Source organism: Alternaria arborescens (assembly GCF_004154835.1).
Source record: "Alternaria arborescens strain FERA 675 chromosome Unknown contig_28, whole genome shotgun sequence".
NCBI lineage: Eukaryota > Fungi > Ascomycota > Dothideomycetes > Pleosporales > Pleosporaceae > Alternaria > Alternaria arborescens.
Window position 1 is genome coordinate 49,418 of NW_021167883.1, and position 17,570 is coordinate 66,987.

Sequence of the window (17,570 nt, forward strand, 5' to 3'; positions counted from 1 at the left end):
GTCGAATCGGTATAAACGACTGCATGGTCCCGGCAAAACTCCGAAGGTAAACCCACTTTCATTCCTACTTCCAGGTCCCTCATTTTGTTGACGACGTGTTCTCTAAATTTCGGATCCGTCTTCAGTCTGTGTCGAGGCCCTGATGAGGCCGTGGACAACAAGTCTTGCCCACTCGGTATAACAACATACAACCATGGGCTCCCATGCCGATGACCAAAGATGATCGTGAGACTAACTTCACCATAGACGATTCCCACTCCCACGCTATCGAGTGATGGTAGATATTTGAAGGGCGACACATCAAAACGGTCTCCCCAACACAGTTCTGACTTGGATCTGAGATCTCGATGAAAAGCCACCACCTCATCAACTGCCGTTCCTGCGAAATCCAATTTGCCAACAACCAATGCACATGTTGCGTATTCCACAATCTCTTCTGCAGCGAGATTTTTGGAGACCTAAGGTGGTTTCTGGTTCCATGAGTATACATAATTCCTTACTTTTTAGTTTTATATCTTGACTGAACGTTGTATTAAACATTTGTTAGTTTTGATGTCTCATAAAGCGCTGATCTTCCAGTCGTCTTAATCGAACGAAAAGACCCCCAGTTTTGTCGTGATAACAGTTCAGCAATGCGAGGAGAGTGTCAGGTCCTTCGGCGACGCAAGGAAGAACGATACGAAGGCCTGCATTTGTAACATCGTGTGTACTATCTTGTATCGTCTGCGGTAGACCTGGCCGAATGTTGGCCAATTGCTTGCTTTGGAAATCCCTTGGTGTTGTCGCTAAGATGCCGACGAATTGGTATGGGTTCTTTGGTTCAAAGCCAAAACTAGGGCCTAATGACCAAGCGAATATGGTATGATCCATTGTGTTCTTGAGTAGTTCGACCTGCAGTCTGTAAAACGCCCGCTTTCCTTCTCCGTAAAGAAGCGGCATGTTGACTCCCATGATCCCGAACAAACAGTAGGCTTGATCCTCATCTCGTGTAGTATCCCTCTGAGATGCCCAACTAAGTCGGAGTCCTATACTTGCCCTTTTCATGGCATTTCTGTCAGAAATGTACTGCGCCTGGATCTCGGTGGCTATTTGGATGAAAGTTGCCAAACTGAATTTCGTGCCAATCATGTTCCACTCCTGATCATAGAACTCGAGCGTTGCTGGAGCAAGAAGCTCTTGAAGTGTCCAGCCTCGCTTGAACCATCTTGAGTTGAGGAATTGGTATACCTCCCTCCCTGACCGAATCGGCCATGGCAATTCGACACTTGATTCTTGAAAATCATATACGACGTCGATACTGTTAACATCGCTGAGATCGTCTCTCACGTCTCCAGAGTTCTTATCACCAACATCGGTAAGATATGCGTAACACTTCTCAGCCCCCCAGTAGTACCTGTACATCGAGTTAATTGCTTCTGAAAGCTCAGCACTGCTTCTCTTGTCGATGCAACAAGTATCTACCCAGGCCCATCGATAGCCATCTTGCTTCGCTTGCTCACAGCATCTCTTGATCTTCATGTAGCCCTTCAAGGCTTTCGTGCGTTCATCAGGCCTTTGCATGCTTTCGAACGTAACTTCGTCGTCACCCCAGGTATGTGACAGGATAACATATTTGGGGATTATACCGACGAACGGACGAATCTTGATAGTGGTGGTGTTGATGAGATACATGTTTCGCAACTATACAGAGAGAATGCATGAATGCCTACGACGTCCACATTATAGATACTGGGGTAGATTTTTCGTCAAGAAGAGTTTTAAGTTGAATCGGTAGAGTGGCGTGATGATGATCAGAATTATGGATCGTAAAGCGCTAAACGAGGCAGATGGTATGCGGATATTTCCTAGGATGTTGCCCGAAGTCTAGCGCTCATCATCGAACACGTTGTCTATAGACAATATGACAATGATAGTCCGTAGTGTGTGGAGGACACACGTTAGGGGAAGAGGATCGTGAAACGATGGCTTCGTGGAGTGAATATAAAGTGATATTCTGGGGAATAATAGAGATAATTACTGAGTGGGCAAGCTGGCATTGAAGCTGCTGACTGCACAGCTGAACACAAAGACGATGAGACCTCGAATGATGTCGACGGCTGAGGCTGAGGCTCGGCCCTACCTAAGTAGATACCCCGCACCTATCTCGATCATCATCTGCCTACGTACCTACGTATCCACAGACCCATGTGAAGGACAATACATATGATGTTCACATCTCTACGCACGGCTATGGTTCTACTTCGGACTTGCGTCAAACAGCCATGTCCCAGCACGCTCAAGGCTGAGGTTGGTTTCTCATATCGAAAGGCCCATCGCTGCCTTCCATTACAGGAGGAGTGAGGCCCAGCACCACATCTCCCTCAATATTCACCAGCCCATCCGTAGAGCACACAGAATCTACGCTCGTAAACATAACCCCATGCTGTCTGCAGGCAGTCTCCATTTTATCCAGGCCCAACACGAGATTACGAATAAAGCAACAGTGTAGAGCAAGCTGTTGCACCTCAAACAATCTGAATAACTTCAGCACCCGTCTCGTTCCGAAACCAGGAAGATCAATCTCAGCGAGAACATCAACGTTGTTTACGAAGGTCTGACCCATCATCGCTCTGCCTCTGCCCTCAAGGCCTTCCAGTAGCACATTCAGGCTCTCCCTTCCAGAAGGTGGTTCCGGAATTGCATCGAAAGAGAACGCGGAGGGACTATTGAGAGGTATGGGATATGGCTCTGCGATATAAGGTAGGACTTCTTCCCATTGAGCGACGATTGCGTAAAGGGTTTCAATGAGCCATTCGGCGTGTTTTGAGACTTCGGGGGAGGCGGTGTACGCGTGGTGACTTTTTAGCCAGTCTAGTTTACGGACTTGGGAGTGGTAGGCGTCGTATCCTTTGTAAACTACAGCTGTCCTTTAGTAGAGCTCTTGGGTTTGATCTTTGAGGGTGCCAGACCAACTTTTCTCAAAGCGATCGCACTCCTCAAGCCGTTCGTGAGGTGATGAGATATCGCTACTTCGTACGAGAAATTCATTTTTGAGTGCCATAAGTTATCCACATCTGACAGTGGCGGCAGTAAGTAATCAGAGGTGCGCATTGTGGTATCCGGTATAGTTGGAACATCTCGTAGCGCGGACATGCCGATAGTAGGTGTTCGAGATTAGGAATCGAGTTGAGATAGGAACAGGATTGGTGGTCTTTCGCAAGGAAATGCAGATGACTGAGCATAATGCAAAAGAAGGATGTTAGGTGGGCCGTTGCTGCTTGGAGTTGCGTTCACGTTACAGAAGAGGCAACCAGCTGTCACTACCACGTGGGCAACACAGTCAAATGGAAGGTACCAGCAACGAATTAAGATCAACGACCAATGTTAAAGTTTGCAACTTGAGCTATGGTAGAGAGCAGCGCCGATATAGACTTTTTTTTGTACGATTGAGATTCGCAAAAGCATGACGCCTGCAAAGACTCGCCGTATGACACAGAAGATTCGCCCGTCGCTTTGATGTCGTTTTTATCATTCCAAACCTAGAGACAGTACCACGTGAGAAGCGTAATAGTAACACAGAACCCAGCCTCAACTAATCCTGAGAGCAAAGGGATAACGAAAAGAAAAAAAGTAGGGAGAGAGACCGTTGCGCCGTCGCTGAATGTTCATATCGAAAACATGGGACTCGTCATTTGTTCGAGTGGCCAAGACCACCATCTGGCCGACAATTTATTCGTCCTTGTTTATTGCCCTTGGAGTCGCTAACGGGCGGCCGGCAAGAATGGCTTCGCGGTCTTGTCGCATGCCCTCCAGTACCCCGACAAGGCCGCCTTCTCGCATACGCTCCAGGACGACCTTCATGCCTTCGCGCGCATTGGGTTGGCTTCGCTGCGCACGCGTAAGGCCGATCTTCTCAATGTTGCGCTGCAGGGCCGCGGTGCCCCAGCTTCGCAAGAAACCCATCTTTTGTGGCTGCTCGTCCTCGACGGCATCCTCCCTTGCGGCTTCACGCTTCTTTTTCCAAGTCTCGCCAATGTGGCTGTGCAATGTGACCGAGCTTGTGACGTCGGTAGTCTCACCCGAGTCTTCAATCTTGGCACCAGCGCCCTTGCCGCCAAAGTTGATGAAGCCATGACGTTGCGCAGCGCCTTCGGTACCCAGCCGCGTCTTCATGTCCTGGGACACTGACGGCGAGGGACGCACAAACTTCTGCCTCTCTACGACGGACAAGACACCGGTCCATTCCAGATTGCGTGACTCGGTGTCCATCCACCCCTCCTTGATATCCACGACCGACTTTTCAAGAATGTAAGTCTGGGACTCACCGCCAGCCGAGGCGCCAAGTAGAGACTTTGGCACAAGCTTGAGAACGGCTGAGGGGAGCTTTGACCGTTTCAGGTGGAGGCGAATAGTTGTTAGACGCTGCGTGTCGGGGTCGTAGTGACGGGCGATGGTGTCGGTGGAAAGCACGTGAGTGGAGTAAGGGTTCGGATAGCGGAGGAAGTAGGCGAGCGAGACGGCGGGGAAAGGGTACGAGTACGTCTCGTTGGAAGAGTAGAACTTGACCATGTTGGCGTCGTAGGGGTCGGACAGACGGTGGGCGGTGGATGGAAGTAAGATGGTAGTAGGTAGGAGCTCAAGGCAGCCTGTAACGCGCGGTCTTCTATCTTGGATGGTGAAGTCGCATCGTCAAGCGCATCCGACTGTGATGTGACAATTGGACGGGCTGGAGAGTCGCGTTGAGGTGGGGTAAGGCGGTACGTCGGTGTCGGTGGTGTGAGGATGCCGGATAGAAACGTCTGGAGCTCTCACGACCATGGTGCCATGACGAGTTTTGCTGACATGTGTCGGCACCTCTTCCCGCCAACGCCGGCGTGGCTGAGCCGTGGCGCGTGCATGTGGCGCGGTGCGGGGCAGCCCTAGGTCTAGGCAGGAACGCCAAACGAGAGTGGGGTCCTCAATTGTCGAATAGTGAGTGAGTGAGTGAGTGAGTCAACGACAACACCAAAGGACCGCAGCCCACACCTCTCCCTGATTCTTTGGCCCGATTGGAATCATCCCATAATCGCGCACAATGACTGAGCCAGAGCCACCGGCCGTCGCCGCCCTTTCCCTCGCCGACACAGCGACACAGCCCGTCTCCAAAGCAACAGAGCAGAAAATCGACCCTTGGGATGTATCAGCAGGAGTCGACGAGGAGGGAAACGAGAAGGAATTCGACTATGTCGCCATCTCGAAGCAGTGGGCCACAAAGCTCATAGACGAACCACTGCTCGAGCGCTTCGAACGCATCACAGGCCACAAGCCACATCGCTGGTTACGGCGAGGCCTTTTCTTCTCACACCGCGACCTCGAGCTCATTCTGGATACATACGAGCGCGGCGACGACTTCCTCCTGTACACTGGTCGCGGCCCCAGCAGCGACGCTATGCACATTGGCCACACGATTCCCTTTGAGTTCACAAAGTGGCTGCAAGATGTCTTCGACGTCCCGCTGGTCATCATGTTGACCGACGACGAGAAGTTCTTGTTCAAGCAGAAACTGAAGCAGGAGCAAGTCTACGAGTTCTCGCGGCAGAACGCCAAGGACATCATCGCCATTGGTTTCGACCCCAAGAAGACCTTCATGTACATCGATTCCGAGTTCTTCTCGTCCGGCTACAACCGACATTTCAGTCTCAACGCTACCGAGTTCGAAAAGCTGGTTACCAACAATCAAGTCCGGGGCGCCTTCGGTTTTGATGGCTCAACCAACATTGGTAGCAACGCATTCGCAGCCAAGCAATGTGTTGCCGCCTTTGCTTCTTCGTATCCCTTCATCTGGGGCGAGGATTACAAGACCTACAAACGCTCCAAAAAACTTGCTGCCTTGCCCTGCCTGATCCCCTGTGCCATCGACCAAGATCCCTACTTCCGCTTGGTTCGTGAGAACTGCAACAGGATGGACCTCCCCTCGCCAAAACCAGCCCTCATTCACTCCAAGTTTCTCACTTCGTTGCAAGGTGCTGGTGGCAAGATGAGTGCATCTGATGCCAACTCTGCTATATACATGAGCGATACGCCAAAGCAGATCAAGACAAAGATCAATACCAAGGCCTTTTCTGGCGGCCAAGAGACGCTAGAACTTCACCGCGAGAAGGGTGGAAACCCTGACATTGACGTGCCCTATCAATACATTTCTTACTTTGAAGACGATGACGCCAAACTCACAAAGCTAGGTGAGGATTATCGTAAAGGCGAGGTGTTGACCGGCGAGATGAAGAAGGAATGCGTAGACATCATGACTACATACGTCAAGCAGTTCCAAGAAGCAAGAGCAAAGGTCACAGACGAGGTGCTAGACGAATTCCTTCGTCCACGGAAGCTGGAGTGGAAGGGTAACCCCAACCCCACTAAGCCCAAGCTCGAACAGCCGGCCCAAGATACTGAGAGTGGGGGACCTATGCTTGACGCCGACGGAAAGCCCATGACCAAGAACGCCATGAAGAAGGCGGCTAAGATGGCTGAGGTTGAGCGCAAGAAGAAAGAGAAGGAAGCTGCTGCTGCTGCGGCCAAGCAGTGAAGCAGGTCGAAAACTTGAAATTCTGTTGAAGAAGTAGTTGCACGATACCAATGTACCTATGTCGATATCACCTGCAGCCTATTGATAGCGTTCCGCGGGCAGATTGATTGTGATGTCTCCCAAGGGGTCCTTTCTGATCAATTACGCGATGTAACATCATGCATCACATCGAGATAATATGCTAACGTGATCCAGACATTGGCAGGCAGCATTGACCGTATTTACTGGGTCCGAATGCGAGATGTACCAGGCGGTTCCAACAAACTTGCTTGTCGCTCCGAGCACTTGGAATGGACGATAGAGGGATGGGTCATACTGTGGAGTCTACCGTTCTCTGGCTTTACCAACAATGGTACGCCACTCGCGTGTTCCCGTCCGGCCCGCAACGGGCGATCGTAAAGCTTGAATCTGCCTTGGAATCAACCTGCATTGGCATCACTTGACTATTGGCAACTGGTTATGCGTCGAACTGCCAAGTAATCTTCAAATCACAATGTCTTCAAGACTAGACCGGCTCTCTTTTTGATCGGCTAACACCTTAGTCGGACGACTCATCATTCGCTTACTTGACTCTTTGTAGTATCCCATCCCGTTGCGTATCGCAAATGTCCACTAGAGGTACCCATTATGGGGTTCTGCTTAAAATGGCTCGCTCATCTGAGGTCATGAGGATGTCATGCTCTCCGCTCCCTACCCAGGTCGTCAACCTGCGTCACAATGCCTCGTGACCCCACGGTCTACCTATCTTTGCATCCCCGCGTGTACAATATAACTGGGGGTATGACAGTCTGCATGTCTCTTTTTTGACTGACTTACACTTCCTCCCCCACTTCCGGTCTCCGTCAAGTCGCACCGTTGCTTGAGCCTCCAACTAAGACAACCTCAGACGACGGTATCATGGTATCGGCCATGGATCGGAAGCGACATGGTGTCGCCGATTTTGATCAGCAGCTGATGTGGCGAGGACACTCAGATCCACTAGGTTTCCCCAGCAGAGCGGAAAGTCCGATCCCCCAACCAGCGATATCGAGACTGGAGGTCGCAGACCTGATGCTAGAGAGGTCGAATACTATAATCGAGACTAACAACGAAACGGAGCGCTCTATGACGCTCCGCGAAGGCATACACCTCTACCCCAAAGCCATAACATGGTCAGTGCTACTATCGATGACGCTTATTATGGAGGGCTTTTCGACCATCCTCGTCCCGAATCTATTCTCGATGCAAGCGTTTAGGAAACAGTTCGGTGGTTTGCAGGCGAATGGACAGTACGAAATCAGCGCTGACTGGCAAAGCGCACTCGTGAATGGTGGCTTGGCGGGGCAGATTGTAGGGCTCTTTGCTACAGGAACACTAGCAGAGCGTATCGGGTACCGCTACACGCTCATGGTAGGATTGGTGGCGATGAGCCTGTTTATACTTGTACCTTTCTTCGCCATAAGTAAGGAGGTTCTATTGATAGGACAGTGTCTACTAGGCATGCCCTGGGGTATGTTTCAGTGCATATGTACTGCATATGCTGCAGATGTCTGCCCAGTGGCCTTGAGGGCTTATCTGACAACGTGAGTATCAGCTGGACCCCACCTTTCGAGATTTGACGACCATGAGAATTCGGTGTCGCTAACAACTTCAAGTTATGTCAACGCATGCTGGGTACTCGGCCAACTGATAGCGTCAGTCGTTATGCGCGGCATGATTGACAACACTACAACCTGGTCTTACCGCATACCCTTCGGTCTCCAGTGGATATTTCCAATCCCAATATTCTTCGCCGTCTACTCTGCGCCTGAATCGCCTTGGTGGCTCATCCGTCAAAATCGCCTTGAAGATGCGAGAGCGACTCTGCGCCGACTGCGCACAAAACCAGCAACGAGCTCGGACGACGAGTTTGAGACAACACTAACCGGCACCATGGAGACGATGATACAGACAAACAAGAGAGAAGAACAGATGCAAAGTGGCACAAGTTACAAAGACTGCTTGAAAGGGGTGGATAAGCGTAGGACCGAGATAACGTGCATGGTCTGGATCATCCAGACACTTTGTGGTGGTACATTCATGGGGTTTTCCACGTACTTCTGTAAGGCACTCAACCTATGTACAACACTACCCGGCTTCTGTATGCTGACTATTCTTAGACGAACAAGCTGGCCTTGGCTCCACCCACGCTTTCACTCTCTCACTGGGCCAATTCGCTCTCGGCCTCATTGGCGTTTTTATTTCCTGGGCACTAATGGCACACTTCGGGCGGCGTACACTATATCTATCCGGTCAAGCGATAACATTCATCTTCGTGCTGCTCATTGGTGTCCTATCCTGCGTGAACGACTTTGTCGCCGCCCACTCAAAAACGAAAAAGAATCCCTCGGAGATCATTGACCCTCATCCTTCGCCGCTAAACTGGACCATCGCAGCGCTATTACTGGCCTTCACACTGGCATACGACGCGACTCTCGGCCCTATCTGCTACTCACTCGTTTCTGAGATCCCGTCTACACGACTCAGGAGCAAAACAATCGTCCTAGCGCGAAACTGCTACAACATCTCTGGTATCATCACGAACATCATCACTCCACGCATGTTGAATCCGACAGCGTGGGGCTGGGGCGCCAAAGCCGGCTTCTTCTGGGCAGGCACAAGCGTACTTGGTATCTTGTGGAGCTGGTGGCGGCTTCCTGAACCCAAGGGTCGGACTTTTGGAGAGCTCGATGAGCTGTTTGAGAAGAGGGTATGCGCACGGAAGTTCAAAAGTACGGATTTTGCGATCGCCGGATTACGCGCTACAGAAGGAGAGAAGAACAGGGTGTAGAGAGAATGTTCAGTACAAGCCAGATGGAAGAGAGCTAGGAACACACGATACGACGACTTTATGAATGTTTTGTTTTTGTTGGTCAACTGTCAGAGCTTACAAAGCCGCAATCAGAGTCATGTTACCACCACCAATATCAGGAAATTGGTTTCATTTTACATTTATAGTTTGATTGCAGCCCTCACAAAGGTATGAATAAAATTTCAGTAAGCACCTCTTCATGTGCATATAGCTACGCAATTTACAACTATGCGTCCACCAGCCCCGGCCTTTCCTTGTGGTGATGAAAGTGTCAACAACGCTCACCAATTTTCTTCTTACATCCTCAGCAGCCTCCGATAAGCCCAGTCTCCCAACTCGCTCTATCAGACTTTGTGTATTGAGTAATCGGGTATGGCGAATCATATCTGAATAGATCATTCCAGCATCACCGTGCACTGCCATATCCGGAAGAAAGTCGTAAGGAAGAAAGACGGTAACCTCTTGCCTGACGGAGGCAATATCCAAAGCTCGTAGGGGAGTTCATCTTTCTTCGGAAGATTCTAGCATGACCTGCCGTCTCCATCTTTCCAAATAAGCAATATCTCGCCGCCCCACCTCTGTCCATACTGCTATTTCCCTTTCTTCCTTCCTCTTCTTCCTCTCCTCAGTATCTCTCACAACTTTCTCTCCCAGATCTGCTATCATGTTTTCCATGCCTGCTACCGCCGTTCTTCCTTGTGGATACCTTTTCTTCACCTCATTCAGCAACGTGAACATCTGAACAAAGAGATCCGGAAGTTCTTGAAGCTCCTTCGATATCTCTTCTGGCTTCGTGGGGAAGAAGTCTTTGCGGCATAGTGGGCAGGTACTTGCTCTGTCGAACCAAGATTCGATGCAGGATGCGCCGAAGACGTGAGAGCACAATGGCATCTGTAGAGCGTGGTGTGCTGATCCCATGGAAGCCAGGGTACAGGGCTCTGTACAGATCGAGCAAGATGGAAGGGGTTCGTCTTTGGATGTGTAAAGGCGAGGTTTTCTGGTATAGAGGTGATTCTTACTGAAAGTTTCGCGCGTGTTGCAGAGTGGTGCCATTTTGAATAGTTGTGCAAAAGTACGTCGTTGAATATTCTCAAAAATTGTTGCAGGTACTTGCAGCGACTTGAAGGTGTAAGAGGACATGGCTTAGAGACGTTTTGTATCTCCTGGCCATATTCGTCCCATGGTTTGGACAGCATAGACTGATGGTCCAAGCTACTTATGTTCGCAATGAGTTTTATTTGAGGGTGTAGTTTTTGCGCCAAAACTTCAAGTTGCGAGCAATGTGACTGGCTCGTCTGCTTTGCGTCATCGTACTACCAGTGGATGAAGTGGATCAATGACCCAAGGTTGGCTTTTCTTTATGTTGCCACTCCATTTTCAGACCCGCCCTATAACGCGCAGCTAATACACCAAAGCGACCAACGCAGCTCTACCCAACGACCCTTCCAAAACCAAAGCCCCTAACCCCATTACTAACCCACACTCCCTCCCCAACCTCGACTGTTTCAATCCCCACCGGCTCCTCCATACAATACCCACTTCCTAACGCCCACCTTCGACTCGTTCCCCTCTGCCCACCCGCCCCGACTTTCGCACTCCTCGTACTATGCCCCCAGCGCCCCGCAAATGGCTTCCTCAACTCCCCCTCATCAGCCCCGTCACTCTTCAAGGTCTTACTCGTGAACTCGCCAGATGGCACGCCAACGGGTGGTGTCACCCACCGTCCGCCACGGAAGAGGTAGAGAGATGTCAGTGTGCCTTCTGTAAGTTCGTTGACTTCGTTGTAGAGCATTACTTCGCGATAGGCCGGGCCGGCGGGGTTGTCAGGTAAGGCGCGTTGACGAGATTGATCGTACATTTCGCGCTTTGTAGTCTTCAATAATGTGAACGGTGAGGAAGGTGTTGGCTCGGTGTCCAGTTTGATCTTCCATTCTGGTGGAGCAGGTGGTGTTGATGTGGCAGCTGAAAGGGTGTCTGAGGGTCCGAGATTGAGGGCGCCGCCTGTCAAGGGAGAGGGCTTAAAGTTGTCGGCAGGGTGTTGTTGGGTTCCTGATTTTGGTGGATCTAATGATGGGGGGTATAGTGTGGAGAGTGGTACAGCGGGTATGGGAGTGAACTCCACAGTCAGGTTGGCGGCTTTATCGAACAGAAGTCGAAGCTACATAATCTTAGTCCTATCGCATAATGTCTTGGTGCTTTCCATACCTTCATCGCTTCATCCTTTCCTGTCTTCCTGATCTCTTCTTGTACCTGTCTGGATAATTCATCGTGTAAAGCTTTCCCATCTTTAAGTCGTTTTTCGACCTCGAAGAAATCAAAGTGCTGGGCGGCTTCAACCATGCGATCTCGATGGTACGCAAGCATATAAAAAGGCGAAGGTGTTACGAAGTTCAAGATCGTCCTTGAGTTCTCGTCCGATCTGAGAAGCAACGGATCATATCGCAAGGATGTGAAGAGCTGGAACTCGTTATTTTCGGAATCCATGATGCGTGACTGGTGAGGGGAATGATTCTTTGTCAATGTTACGACGCTGCCCAGATGGTGGACCCAGTTTGGAAACAGAGTTTGATTTGGATACCCGAACTTGATATACACTTGCCCTGGATATGTACTTTGGACGTAGGACAGATGTGCTGTCATCGATGGTGGGTCATGCAATCGATCAACCAATCCTTTGTGGGCGGAGGCTGACCCGCATTCGACGCCGAAGCTAGCTCATTGGTTGACTCGGCTACTTCACAGCAGCATGTATTGTGTACTTCATATTCATGCTTGCCACGAGTAGCTTCTTCTAGTGTCTATTCAGTCGAATTGTCTACCAAAGATCATATTGTTTCTGGATGGCTGTGTTTAGAAATGATCTAGGTATACGAGCAGGCATGCTGGATTTTGATCGTCCATATCGAAAACAACTCATTAGCAGACCCAAGATACCCAATTACACAGAACAGGAGCCAGAGAGAAGCCGACGACTAGTAACCATTGGCCCGGTGGAGACTCCGCTGCAATCCACGAAGGACTGCTAACTACCAGAAAGGGGAATCAAGTATCTACTATGGAAGGTGTGTTTCGGGACTTTGTACCGAAACCGTTGTGAGAGACAGGTTTAGAGGAGGGGTAATGTCGGACAGATATCAAGCTGAATTAGGTCAATGTGCAAGGAGTCTTTATGAATCTGCGCGCTGTGTATCCGTCAGACGCTTGACCTCCTTTTTTTCTCAACGCACACGATACTAATGCAAGCCCATGTGGAGGTTGGGATGGCGAGGAACGATACATGACTACATACGCCAAGGCATCGTTGATTCGCAAGAGTATCCCGACCCTTACCGATCAATGCGACAGACTACGGATGCTAGCTGTACCCTACAAGTTCAGTCGGAGTGCAGAACCAGTCGTCACCTCTGGCGTGACTTCACGACGGGTCTTTGTGTCCGATGCGGAGATGGCTGTGCAGATGCAGCAAGTGGATTGTAGAATGACCGATTTTTGGTTGACCTCTCTGATGCATACTCGCGTGGCGCGTCTTTGGTTGCAGCAGGTGGGTTGTGAAATGGCCGATTCGTAGCAGATTCGAGAGCATCAATGAGAGCCCCAGCCTCTGCACGTATGTCTACGTATTTGGCAGGGATCAGAGGGGGTTGCACATGTAATCTCAAGCTTCCCTTCAGATCTAGTGTCCGACCTGCGCCTACCCTGGCCATCAAATCTGCCCGTTGCGGCACATGCTTGGGTTTGGCGAACTTGCCAGTCTCGTCGTATCCGCGGGCCTTGAGTTCGTCGACTACAGCATTGCGTAGCCGCCGTCTAGCCCATGTTCTTATACAACTAGACTTGGCCGAGTCAGCGCCCGCTGTGGCATGCCACCATAGTCCCTCCTTCTTCTTCTCGGCTTGTCTGCGGCGCTGCGTCTCGTAGAGGGGATGCGCGGGGTCGGTTGCAACGTGGTTGGTGAAGAGGCTTTTGTACACTGTGGTGTAGTAGACTCTGAACGTCTTGGGCGGCTGCTTGGCGACGTGTGACAAGACACTCATGGCTTTCCCATGCCTCGTATGCACGGTGACGTAGAGTGAAAGAAAGACAGGTGGGGGTGAAATTGGAAGCACTCGAACCGCAGATGGATTAATTCGGGTGAGCGACGACGTGCTAGGCCAAACCGGGGCTAGGGTGCGCTGTTAGCGCTTAATGTCGAAGGCTCCCACAGTGAGTCGGAATCCACCTGTGCAAACAACCGGGTCCGCCACTACATAAAGACTTGCGCCCTGCGAAGCTCCTACCGCAATCACAACCCACTCCTCCACCAACACACCACCAAACTTCGACTACCGCCAAAATGCCTAAGAACAAGGGAAAGGTACGTCAACACTCTATTTGGAGGGGGGCGACACACCCCACCACGACTCTCACCGCGATGACGCCCAAACCTCAACACGCGCTAACGTATATCTCAGGGAGGTAAAAACCGACGTAGGGGTAAGAACGAGAACGACAACGAAAAGCGCGAACTCGTCTTCAAGGAGGAAGGCCAAGAATACGCCCAAGTCGTCAAGATGCTTGGAAACGGTCGTCTAGAAGCCCAGTGCTTCGACGGCGCCCGTCGTCTCGCCCATATCCGCGGCAAGCTGAGGAAGAAGGTCTGGATCAACCAGGGTGACATCATTCTCCTGTCGCTGCGAGACTACCAAGACGAGAAGGGTGATGTGATCATGAAGTACTCTGGTAAGTCGCATACTACACACGCAGCAAACACTGCGAGATACGGCTACTAACACGCGCACAGCCGACGAAGCCCGTTCATTAAAAGCCTACGGCGAGCTCCCGGAAAACGCAAAGATCAACGAGACAGACACCTACGGCGACCAAGGCGACGAGGGTATCGGTTTCGAGTTCGACGAGGATCGCGATGACAGCGACTCGGACGAGGCCGACGGTACCGGCAAGAAGGAGATTGACATTGACGACATTTGAGGGGGAGGGGTTGAGATCCGCCATGCTGTCTCGGCTCTTGCTTCGCGGCTGCTGCTTTGCTGTGGTGGGGGCCGGGCTGCTCAAATGCTGCTTCTTGCGAGCGGGCGGATGGTTCGAGTGGTGCCGAGGAATACACGATTTCATGCTTCTTCGAGTATGACGTTAACGACGAGTGCATTTGGCACGTTTCCTTTTCCACGATTATGGGTACTGGGTACCTTTTTACATGCATCATGGGATAGAGGAATGATACATCCATAATCTTTGTCCAAAATTCTATTTACCAACATCTTCGTCCCAGAGTCTATACTACCCGACAAGCTAACTAAAGTTCTGCCACTGAACTTCTTCATACACGGAGCGATTCAAGAACCTATGGATCCTCCTCCCAACGTCCGTCCCGACCAACCAACAAATTTCCCTCTCTTGCATATTTGCCACCTCATAAATACTCTCACTCTTAAGCATCAGTTGCGAAACAGCATTCTCGTTAATCCCTGGCAGCGCCCTCAACATATCCTGACTCGTCTGGTTAAAGCTGCGCATCTCGTCTCCACTTTGATTCGGATCAAGACCCAATTGCACAGCCTTTAATGGATCAGGTTCATCTTGCGCCTTCTTCAGCTCAGAGAAGATCTCGGCCGTCTGGTAAGGGCTGCTACTCCATATTATCCTCAAGCGGGGGAAGGCGAGCGTTAACATGACGAGTTTGGATTGGAGATCGGGTGTCGTCGCCGACGCGTTGGCAGAAGCAGCGCTACCAGCAGAGAAATCAGTAAAAGGTTCGAGGGTAAAAGACTTGTTTTGGTCAAACTCGATGAGCAGCATGGGGTGTTTGTAGTGTTCCATCATGGACTCCACTTGGTTGAAGAGACGGCCGTTGGCAAACGATTGGATGAGATCGCGGATGGATTTCCGCTCGATGCAGATTTGGGGTGTGAGGACGTAGTCGCCTACTGTTAACATGCAGGGCACGATGACAATAGATCGGCCGTGTAGCAGAGACGGGAGTGAGGACCGGAATTCTCGCACGTCGACGACGACACGGGGAGGTTCGGTGGTTGCGGCGAGACGGCCTCCTCCTGCTATCCTGGTGTTGATCGTGCGGAGGAAGGACTCTTCTGGAGCGAGGTTCGCAGTCGAGTTCATTGTTAAAGCCATGTTTGCACGTTCTTTGATCAGCCGCGTAAAGGCGTCTTTCTCGCGACGGACGGCAGAGAGATAGCGTTGTTCTTCTACACTGCCCCCATAGTACATGAAAAAGACTTTTACCGTTCGGTCTGTATGCGATGACCGATATACCTCTATGCGTCGGATAAATGCTGCGTCGGGCTCATACATGATGACATATCGCGGCTTCGTCTCGTCCAAAATGTGTTCATCCAGATCCCCAGAGTAAGGATGTACGATAATCAGGTCGTTCACATCAAAGAGTTCATAGTAGGTTTCCATGTTGTCCAGGGGGTCGAAACCTACTTCCCCAGGCTTTTGTGCTGTTTCAATCTCAGAGGGTTCCAATTCAGCCATTAGACTAGCAATGTGGGCGTCTTTATCTCCCGCAGTACGGATGGCTCCCGTATCGGATCTCGATGGTCCTGCTGCAGCATTTCCACCGCCTCTGATGCGGCGCCGCTTGTTTGGCGGAGGTTTACCGGAAGTCTGGCGCATGCCGCTCTGAACATTCTTATCTGTACTGCCGTTGATGGCTTTCTGGTTCTCCGAGAACAACGCGGCACTGACTTTACTGAAATCGCGTTTCCAAGTAAGGTAGTTGCGTAGCTTACGCCGCATCATAAAGTTCGCCGATGGCTCGTATTCGTTCTCGTCCTCGTCTGGTGAACCCTCTGGCTTAACGTACATGGTCTGCAGATACTCTCTTAGCTGTGATGCTGTGCCCTGGTCGCCGCACATGATGAGTATAGAGCCGTTGGATGAGTCTTGCGGCGTCGGGTTAAAATAAGCATCCTGTTCAATCTCCTGAAGGATTTCTGCGAGCTGCGTCCACTTGGGAAATTCTTCGAGCACTGGCTGGAGAGACTCTGGTACAGTAGTCGAAGCATTGGCTAACTCAGTATTGGACACCTTGCCTGTGTATACCCTTCGCTTTGCGGTGGTGAAGATGGTGTCAGCTGCATCTAGGAAAAGCCATGGAGATTGATTTTGCCTCGTTGATCCCGGTGGTGGCTGCGAGGCTGCCAGAACAGTGTCGAGATACTTGTTGAAATTTACCGCATCATACGTAAGAAGCGCGTGCAGAATGGTACGAAGCAGCGACAAATCTCGGACGACCTGTCGCGTCTTGTACGTTGTGCGATGCCAGACAGGATCTAGTTGACGTCGGATAATCTGATCGAAGTTCTTGTGTAAGGCACTGTCTACGTTCCAGTCTTCCACTTCCAAGCCTGGGTTCGCTTTCTTGAGCTCGCTGATACTGGCCTCAACGCAGGCTAGTACCGCGTTCTGTATGTCCTGCATAGCTTCCGTCATGGGCACTTCCAGCTCAATAACTTCAGCTTTCTTACGTCCTTCGAGCGAGTTTGCGACTGCAACGTGGAATCTGGGGTATAGTGCTGGTTTCGTCAAGAACAGGTTCTTCATCTTATTGGTGAGCGGAGCGAATCCAGTAGTGAAGGGCTCCGGCGTATCCGAGAATGCTTTCAAGAAGCCTGCCTTGTTCTTCTGCCGATAAATTCTCAGAATGAAGGCTTCCAGAGATGTCGCAACAACTCTTTCAGCATGTAGTACCACCACGCCCGTCACCGTCTCTGGATTCAGCAGTCCAGACAGGAAGTCTACAATGAGGATGCGTGACGTTATACTGAATATCCCGCCCTGCGCATACATCTTCTCGCGCGTTCCAACGCTCATCAGATCGGTATTGACTAGACTCAGCCCACGACACTTGGGCGCATTACTGACTGCCGCATGCTCGGCCAACGCCTCGCCAATCCACACATTCTCGCGATCGTCGGCGCCAACGAGTAGTATCAGGTTGTTTCCGGCGGCATCGTAAGAGTGGAGAAGGTTCGTGACTATGCGCAAGAGGCCGAGGCCGCGCGCAAGGAGGACGAGCTCATCTTCCTCGCGCAGTTCGTTGAAGATGTCCTGTTGGAACTCCTATGATGTCATCAGCACGCTGTACGCAAATGTTATAGGTTGAGCGTACGAGAGGCAACGAGAGCTTCACGGGGGCTTGCGCATCGCTGGGCATTGGGTCTTGCTCCGACGGTC

At 51.0% G+C, this 17,570-nt stretch overlaps 8 protein-coding genes across 8 annotated transcripts; 3 read left to right on the forward strand and 5 right to left on the reverse strand.

The window, feature by feature from the left end:
• Window positions 1-543: 543 nt before the first annotated feature.
• On the reverse strand, window positions 544-1,671 carry AA0111_g9567 (hypothetical protein; the record flags this gene model as incomplete). The annotated part of the gene is made up of 1 exon (XM_028656139.1): window positions 544-1,671. The coding sequence occupies one exon, from the start codon at window positions 1,669-1,671 to the stop codon at window positions 544-546; it is 1,128 nt and encodes a 375-aa protein (XP_028502799.1).
• Window positions 1,672-3,708: 2,037 nt separating this feature from the next.
• On the reverse strand, window positions 3,709-4,548 carry AA0111_g9568 (hypothetical protein; the record flags this gene model as incomplete). Its single annotated transcript, XM_028656140.1, has 1 exon — window positions 3,709-4,548. One exon carries the CDS (start codon window positions 4,546-4,548, stop codon window positions 3,709-3,711), a length of 840 nt encoding a protein of 279 aa, XP_028502837.1.
• Window positions 4,549-5,053: 505 nt separating this feature from the next.
• AA0111_g9569 (Tryptophan--tRNA ligase, cytoplasmic) lies at window positions 5,054-6,541 on the forward strand (the record flags this gene model as incomplete). The annotated part of the gene is made up of 1 exon (XM_028656141.1): window positions 5,054-6,541. The coding sequence occupies one exon, from the start codon at window positions 5,054-5,056 to the stop codon at window positions 6,539-6,541; it is 1,488 nt and encodes a 495-aa protein (XP_028502793.1).
• Window positions 6,542-7,450: 909 nt separating this feature from the next.
• On the forward strand, window positions 7,451-9,350 carry AA0111_g9570 (Maltose permease; the record flags this gene model as incomplete). Its single annotated transcript, XM_028656143.1, has 4 exons — window positions 7,451-8,030; window positions 8,079-8,103; window positions 8,176-8,621; window positions 8,680-9,350. The coding sequence occupies 4 exons, from the start codon at window positions 7,451-7,453 to the stop codon at window positions 9,348-9,350; spliced, it is 1,722 nt and encodes a 573-aa protein (XP_028502780.1).
• A 1,450-nt stretch (window positions 9,351-10,800) lies between these two features.
• Window positions 10,801-11,855, reverse strand: AA0111_g9571 (hypothetical protein; the record flags this gene model as incomplete). The annotated part of the gene is made up of 2 exons (XM_028656144.1): window positions 10,801-11,529; window positions 11,577-11,855. 2 exons carry the CDS (start codon window positions 11,853-11,855, stop codon window positions 10,801-10,803), a joined length of 1,008 nt encoding a protein of 335 aa, XP_028502779.1.
• Window positions 11,856-12,769: 914 nt separating this feature from the next.
• AA0111_g9572 (hypothetical protein) lies at window positions 12,770-13,405 on the reverse strand (the record flags this gene model as incomplete). Its single annotated transcript, XM_028656145.1, has 1 exon — window positions 12,770-13,405. One exon carries the CDS (start codon window positions 13,403-13,405, stop codon window positions 12,770-12,772), a length of 636 nt encoding a protein of 211 aa, XP_028502782.1.
• A 299-nt stretch (window positions 13,406-13,704) lies between these two features.
• Window positions 13,705-14,339, forward strand: AA0111_g9573 (hypothetical protein; the record flags this gene model as incomplete). The annotated part of the gene is made up of 3 exons (XM_028656146.1): window positions 13,705-13,725; window positions 13,823-14,090; window positions 14,152-14,339. 3 exons carry the CDS (start codon window positions 13,705-13,707, stop codon window positions 14,337-14,339), a joined length of 477 nt encoding a protein of 158 aa, XP_028502781.1.
• A 321-nt stretch (window positions 14,340-14,660) lies between these two features.
• Window positions 14,661-17,550, reverse strand: AA0111_g9574 (DNA repair protein; the record flags this gene model as incomplete). The annotated part of the gene is made up of 2 exons (XM_028656147.1): window positions 14,661-17,456; window positions 17,506-17,550. 2 exons carry the CDS (start codon window positions 17,548-17,550, stop codon window positions 14,661-14,663), a joined length of 2,841 nt encoding a protein of 946 aa, XP_028502777.1.
• Between the last annotated feature and the right edge of the window lie 20 nt (window positions 17,551-17,570).